The sequence below is a fragment of the Microtus oregoni genome, unplaced genomic scaffold, assembly GCF_018167655.1.
Source record: "Microtus oregoni isolate MIOR12 unplaced genomic scaffold, Mior012 000011F_ref0000422, whole genome shotgun sequence".
Classification (NCBI taxonomy): Eukaryota; Metazoa; Chordata; class Mammalia; order Rodentia; family Cricetidae; genus Microtus; species Microtus oregoni.
The window spans coordinates 14,334,575-14,342,752 of NW_024543070.1; the positions used below are offsets into that span (position 1 = coordinate 14,334,575).

The window sequence follows — 8,178 nt, forward strand, 5'->3', positions numbered from 1 at the left end:
TTTCTTCAGAGCAACCCCTGTTTGCACAAACTTATCTTTGTTTACCTGGCCATTGCTTCATGTGAGCACCCTTTATGGTTTCCCTTCCCTACTAGATGGAGCTCCATGAGGGAGGGACTTTGACCTGTGGTTCACACAGTGTTCTAGTCAAATTGACCAGGCTTCGCATGTAAATAGTCTTTCAATAGACCCTGGACAAGCATCACTTCAGCCTAAGACCCATCTTTGCCCTTTGGGAAACCATTCTCTTCTGACTGAAAAGCTCCTTGTCCATCAATTCTGAGACACTTCCTTTCCATTTTTTCCGCCCTCAGTGCCCTACCTTCTCACAGGATGCAGGGCAGAGCAGTGACATCTAGGACACTAGCTTTACTCTCCTTTTAACTTCAGCCCTTCCAGAGATGGATAACAAGTAACAGCTTTTGCATTGGAGTCTAAAGAGCTGATGGACAATGTCAAGGAATAAACTTCTTCAAGAATGCTATTAAAATCTTCAACAGGCTGGGCTTGTTTTGAGGACTGCGTTAGGAATGCTTGCTTTCTTAAAAAGCAAATCTTCTCAATCAATGATGCTATGCTTGGGGTGAGGTCACAGAGATAGCAGGGCCTGAATGGAAGCAGCGCCACGTTAAAAGCAAACAACTTATCACCATGCTGCCCTTTCATTGTCTAGCTTAGAATATCGCCCCAACTAAGCTTCATCATGTGAGATTTATAAGTCTCATGTTGTCTAGCATCAATTTCCCGAATGTTCTATGTCTGCTTCCATCCATTAAAACACCAGCATCACCTTCCACAGCACATCAGACCCGCCACCACAGGTCTGCCTCAGACAGAGCCAACACTCAGCAGTGCTGGCTAAATGCATGGATGGTTTTCTGGTAGGTTCTGAGCTGTACTGGAAAGCCGATCATTCTGGGCACAGAGCTCTAGTTTTGTGACGGAGGCACCAAAAGTGCATCTGGCTTTGGCATAACTTCACCTTTTGAAAGAATTTTTGATTTTTGCAATTAGCAAAACCTGTTCAAGATGGCGTCTTTGTCAAAAAAAATATGGATGGGGAGAGATGGCTCACCAGTTAAGAACATTTGTTCTCGCAGAGGACCTCGGTTTGATTCCCAGCATCTACGTGGAAGCTCACAAGTGTCTATAACTCCAGGGACAAGGATTGTGATGCCCTCTTCTCACCTTCTGGGTACCAGGCAAGCATATGGTGCACAGATATACACGAGCAAAGCACACACATACAATAATATGAACAAATCTAAAAATGTGGCTGTAAAGCACTATCATTGTTTTTCCTCTGCTAGAGTTGGGCCTGTTTGCTGATGAACTAAACTCCCATGTTTGTGAAGCATTCACATTCAGAAAAGCACCTGAATGCCACCTCAAACTAAATTTTAAGACCATCTAAGAAAATGTACAGAGCTGTAAAGGAGTCAATTACACTGAATATATTTGTCAGAATATCAAACTTGTCATTCAGGAAATCGCTTGCTTCTTTAATACACTAAGCAGAAAGAGCTAAGGTGTCTATTTTCCAAAATCCCAACTTGGAAACATGATAATGAAATGACCACATAGAAAAAGGCTAGGAATTTCTGTTGGATATGAAATCATAAGCATTACTGATACCTTTATAACTGAAGAGAAAATGAAAGTTCATGTAGACATTGCTAGTAATTTGTTTTTCCTCCAAGTCTGTGGTGTTATAGGAGGTCGCTTGTTTGTTTCCCAGCGGCCTGGCAGCTCAGACCAGAAATAACCACACAGAAATTGTGTTAATTAAATCACTGTTTGGCCAATTACTTAAGCATATTTCTAGCTTGCTCTTACATCTAGAATTAAACCATCTCCATTTTTTATATTTTACCCTGAGGCTTGTGACCTACTGGCAAGATTTCAGCCTGTCTCTGACAGCAGCTCCATGGCTTCTCTTCAACTCCTTCTTTCTCCCAGCATTCAGTTTAGTTTTCCCCACCTAGCTCTACTTTACCCTATCACAGGCTTAAGACAGTTTCTTTATTAACCAATGGTAGTCACTGGGGGAATCCCACATCACCGTGGGTCCTCTGAATTTTACTTACAATCTCCCTGGACCCCAATATTAAATCCTCTGTTGGAAAACCCCAAGTAGGGGCATCAGTAGCACCTGCTCGCGGAGGGGGCTGCTGCGGGGGTCATGTTTATCTGCTGCACAAGTTCTGATGCTTGTTTTGAAGTTAAGGCTCCTAGTTTCCATAGCCTCAGCCACGTTTTAGCTATTGTTAATGAGCCTGGTTGTTCTTTTCATATTAATGCTTTTTTTTTTTTACAAAAAAGTGAGAATTCTGAACAAGGCCTAACTCTTTAGCACATGACTAGTTTTTAATATGTTGATGCCCAAGATTAAAGCAGTCAGCACATTCAAAACATATTAATCTTTAAAAATATGAAGGAATGGTGTCTTTTAACACAAATTATAGCAAATTACTTCCTATTTTCTTGTCTGTTTTTTTTTTTACTTAATGGTATGTCTAGATGATAATACAATACTAGCAATTAAGAACTATATTTCTTTCTGTGGCTACACAGTCTATTGTAAGTATGAATTCCAGATATTTGACCATTCCTTTGTTGATGGATCTTAAGTTTCTTCTAGATGATTTGTTAGTTGGAAAATAAATAAAAAACAAAAACATGTTTGTTTATTATGGACATCACAGACATTCATATAGCCAGAGCCTGAAATGATACAATCCAAACAAAAGCAATCAAAGGTTAATATGTCATCAATCATAAGATAATGAACACTTCCCCATGAGATTAAGAGGGAAAACAAGACACCATCATTTTTCTTTTAGTGTTCTAGCATATGTTGAGTGTGTTTTAGGACTCCAAGAAAGAATAATTGGAAGTATGAAGACAGATATTCCCTGTTTGAGAACCCATTTTGATGAAATCTGAGAATTAAACAACGTATTTATTCATTTGTTTGTGATAGATTTGGGACAGATATTTGAATTAGTAACACTCTGATTCATGGTACAATATTACCACTGGTCCTTGGAAAATTGTTTTTTCTGTCGAAAATTGCTATTTCTTCTTAGTCTTGTTTCTAATTGCTGGTCTCTTCCAATTATTCTAACTGAATGCGCTTAATTTGCATATTTTCTTCATATGGAAAATGATATAATAACATTTGTATGTGTGGTGGTATTAGACTTACATAGATTGTCTTATATTATAACTTGTTCATTTATTATTTTACTGCTCCAAATAAACATCCAATCCATTTCCTGTAATTGCTGTGTGATCACATTTCTGCCATTGTATCCCTCAACTTTTTCAATGACGGACAACCAGGGTTGCTTCAGATCATTGCCACCACAAATAAGACTATCTTCCCATCTTTATATACAAACCTTTATAGATTTATTTGAGAATATGTTTTTCCATGTGCATTTTTAATAGATTTACTTAATAACAGAATTATATAGACTTGGTTTGACCAAATCATGCTATGTGGCTTCCCTGACTGTCTTGTCAGTCAGCAATACCAGAAGTCAGGATTTCCCGCACCATCAGCTTTCAAAGTCCTCTGAGTTAATTTTTTTCCAGTTAACTAATACATCATAACCAAAGCAAGACTGAGCATGTTTTCCATGATATGGTCTTTTCAGTACCTTTCTGAGGTGGTCTATTCATATTTTTGTTCTTTGGGGGGTCTGGGATTGTTATCTTGATGATATGTAAGATTTTTTTGATAACATGAGTCAGAAATATCTTGCCAATTTCAGTTTGACAAATACTTTCCTACTTATCATCTAAGTATTCATGTTGCTTTTCACTAAACAGAAATTATCATTTTTAAGATAAATGCAGTAATCCTTTTTAGAAATTTCTCATTATGCCTTTGACATTTTGTTCAATAAGCACTTTCTTACCCTAGGCAACAAAAATATTTTTTTTACATTTTCTTCCATTGCATTGTCAGAGCTAGGGTTTCTATTGCTGGAATAAAAGCTGTGATGGAAAGCAACTTGAGCAGGAAAGCATTTGTCCCAGCTATAGTTCTACATCTCAGTCCATCAGTCAGGGCAAGAATTCAAAAGGAGCGGAACCCTGGAGGCAAGAACTTAAGTTGAGGCCATGGAAGGGTGCTACTTCTGGTTTGTGCCTGTAAAATCAAACAATAGGTGAAATATTTTGATATTTTAATAGAGAAGTAGGATACAGTCAAAATCAAGTCAAAGAAAAATCACTGTCACAAAGTATCAAGCCTCAACTTCTCTCCATGATTCCTTCAATCCTAGTTGTGCTTTATTTCCCTCTCATATCTTCAGGACCAGTACAACCTGGGAGACTCTTACACATTATAAAGATCAGCTACTCACACAATGTACAGATGTAGCCCCATCTGGATCATAGCTTCCATGTCCTGACCCTGAGAAAACATTTCCCCAAAAAATTTACCTCCATAAAGCTTGTACTTTGTTGTTAGGTTTTTTTTATTTTATTATTTGAAACAGAATTTCAAATCCTAGATTTAGGTCTATAAACTAGGCTGGCCTTGAAATCACAGAAATTCTCCTGCCTCTGTCTCCCTAGTGCTGGGATTAAAGGTGTGGGTACCACTGCCCGGCAATGATTTTTTTAATTTTTATTTCATTAGTGATTTTCCTGCATGTTTATCCATGTGGAGTGTTGGATTCTCTAGAACTAGAGTTATAGACAGTTGTGAGCTGTCATGTAGGTTCTGGGAATTGAACCTAGGTTCTCTAGAAGAGCTGTCAGTCCCTTTAACTGTTGAGCCATCTCTCCAGTGCTGGTGGTCTCTTCTTAATCACCACTACCTCTTAGTCCTAGCTAACCAGTATATACGGTCCCAGAAAAGGAAAGGTTTCACTTCAGTGTCTTTTAGTTCAAAATATCACACAAAGGCCCTAGTAGGGTCTTTGCCTCCCTCTGAAATTTCACAAGCCAGGCCACCATTATCCACATTGCTCTCAACATTCTTACCTCAAGCTTCCTTATATCAGCCCATTGAGCTCTGAGCACTCATTGGTTTTTCCAGCACAAAATTCAAATGCTACTGTACTTCTCCAAAGAACCCATGGTTATATCTACCACACCCATGATCCTGGTACCAGTTTCTGCCTTAGGGTTTCCACTGCTGTGATAAAACACCACTAAAAACAACTTGTAGAGGAAAGGGTTTCTTTCAGCTGGCACTTCCATGTCACAGTCAAGACAGAAACAGGACAAGAATCTGAAGGCAGAAATGGAAGCAGAGGCCATAGAAGAATGCTGCTGACTGGCTTGTTCCTCATGACTTGCTCATCTTGTTTTCTTTTTTTTTTTAATGTTAGTTTTATAATAGATTTATTTTTAAAGGGTAAAACACTCAGACAATTTAAATACAAGTCCAACAGAACCGCTGTCAGTCAGCCATGATGCAGTCGGGCATTCTCGGAGTCCTCCGGATGAGGAAGAAGGCTCTGAAACTTTATTCATATACATCCTTCTTATCTGCAATGTAATCTACAATTTCTTGTGGACACATTAACTTCTCTGCATCTATATCAGGAATTTCAAATCCAAATTCGTCTTCCATGGCCATAATAATCTCCACTTGGTCCAAACTGTCTAAGCCCAGGTCCTTCATAAAATGAGAATTTACTGAGAGCTTTTCTGGGTCAATCTTGTCATAGAGTTTCAAGACATACAGCACTCGGTCCTTAATTCCCTCTAACGTCAAAGGGGGTGCATCACTGTACTGGCGGCACAAGTGTGTGACCCTTCCAGGCACCTGCGTGAGGGCCAGGGCGGGCTGCAGAGTCCCGGACCTCCTCCGGGTTCCCTCAGGGCAGACAGTGATGCTGAGTGGCCGGGCCAAGGCCAGTGTGGGAAGCCAGGGCAGCGGCGCGAAGGCCGCGGGCAGGTGGCGGACACACACGGAAAGGACACGAGACGCCATAGCTGCGCCAACCCAGAATTCACTGCGTCGCTCATCTTGCTTTCTTATGGCACCCAGGGTGGGTTCTGATAGCACCAGAATGGAATGGGCCTAGTACATCCATCATTAATCAAGAAAATCTCCAAAAACTTGCCCACAGGCCAACCTGGTTGGAAATCCTTCACAATGGAGGTCCCCTCTTCCTAAAGTACCCTACTTTGTGAAAGTTGATAAAACCCTAGACAGCATATATGCTTATCATTTCCTCCTGCATGGATTTAAATCTGTCTAGACTCTATCTAAGAACAGCATTAGGAAGAAATTCAGTTTCATTTTTCTCTAGACATGATAGAAGATTTGGGCACATACATTTAAGAGAAGCAGAATATGCCTCCTGGAAGAGACGGCAAAGAAGCAAGAAACAGATCCCCTGAGATGCACAGGAAAGGCAGATTCCAAAGGTTCCATTTTTTATCGACTTCTCTCACCCCTTACAATGTACTTGCCTACCAGAAGCCTTTAAGGAAATATGGAAAATTCTGCTGTGAAGTGTACTTCTGAAGAAGGAAGTTCTACTATTTGACTTTAAAAGATACTGCATATTCAACCACAGTACCTTCCCAAGTGGAAGAGAGTTTGTTTATGGAAAAGAAGGGAGAGGCCAGAGAAATGATGCCAGCACACACACAGGCAGACAGCTGAGACTTGGTGATATCAAAGGGGGACCAGTTTCCAATTCTGACCTTTAAACATGGAAATCAACCAGTTTAGGAGGGGCAACTGCTTCTCAGTATCTGCATCTCAACATCTCTTATTTCCAGTTTATTATCAACTGAGTACAGTTTATCCAAGTGGGCCTTTAAATAAACTTGGTCAAAAGTCCAAGAAACATAATTGAAATAAATTATCAGCAGATGCTGAATTTCCAGGTGTGTTTTAATAGATATAGTCAAAGTGTGTGTGTGTGTGTGTGTGTGTGTGTGTGTGTGTGTACAGGCACATGTGCATGAGTGTGTTTGTCTGTATCTGTAATCATGTGATCATGTGCTTCATGAATGAGCATGTCAGTCAGCCTTCCAAGTTCCTCTGTGGCTTTTCTGTGGTTGGGAGTATGCCTCACAGATTAAATTTCTCTAAGATTTTAGGTCAAGGGTAAGAAAAATAAAAAAAATAAATAAAAGTAATAAACTTGAGGGAAAAGGAAAGCAAAAAATATTTCTCTTTTCAAATCTGTAGAAATGGTACAAAAGATCTGGCATTTTCTTGAGCAAAAGCATTGATGACCGTGTGGGAGGACAAGGCAGGAAGGAAGTGAAAGGTCATAGGGACAGTAAGTGGGCCTTGGTTCTGCCTTCAGTACTTTTTTATGCAGGAGAAATTCAAATAACCATCTTTAATCTTCCTACCAGCCCATCTCTTGTGGGTCCCTTCAGAACTGGAGCTCTTCCAGCTTCTCCACACACTCAGTGATGTAATGCACCTCAAGCTCTGAAATACACAGAAGGCTGTATTAGGGCCTATGTTTGCAAAAACAGTTGCACACAGAAACACAGATTTTCAAATAAAACACCATGTCCTACAATGTGGAACAATCTCCGGGCCCTTGGGTTCAACCTTAGGAACCATCCTGGGGTTAATTCCTCATTCGTAGTTTTGCATATACAAGGGTTATGGTGATTTACTTGTTCTTTGTAAACCTTGGCTTCCTCACACATAAACTGAGATAGTAAAAAATAAGAACACAACACTGCCTGGGGAGATGGTTTGTTGGTAAAGTGCTTGCCATGCAAGAATGACGATGTGAATTTAACTCCCAGAACCCCACATAAAAATGCCAAGAGTGTCGACAAGTGCTAGTGAACCCAGGACTGGGGAGATGGAGACCTGGGTCTCTGGAGTTGAATCCCTGGAGTTTCCTGGCCAACCAGCTTAGTGTTCTTGGCAAACTCCAGGTCAGTAAGAAACCCTGTAAATTGTCTTATATTGCAAAAGTGAAGAACACTTGTGGTTGTCCTCTGTCCTCCACAGAGATGCACATATAGAATGTCACACATACACACAAACACACATGCACATTTGTGCACACATGTGTACAGGCACACAGACATGCACATGACACACACACACACACACACACACACACACACAAACAACAGCCTCAAGTGCTGATAAAGATATAGAACACCTAGTACTTTCCTACATTCCTGGGAAGAATTCAAACTGGAACAGACACTTTGGAA

The 8,178-nt window shown here is 40.2% G+C and overlaps 1 protein-coding gene across 1 annotated transcript; it reads right to left on the reverse strand.

The window, feature by feature from the left end:
* Positions 1-5,347: 5,347 nt before the first annotated feature.
* Positions 5,348-5,959, reverse strand: LOC121453551 (acyl carrier protein, mitochondrial-like). Its single transcript, XM_041660423.1, has one exon. The coding sequence runs from the start codon at positions 5,957-5,959 to the stop codon at positions 5,489-5,491; it is 471 nt and encodes a 156-aa protein (XP_041516357.1). The 3' UTR covers positions 5,348-5,488.
* Between the last annotated feature and the right edge of the window lie 2,219 nt (positions 5,960-8,178).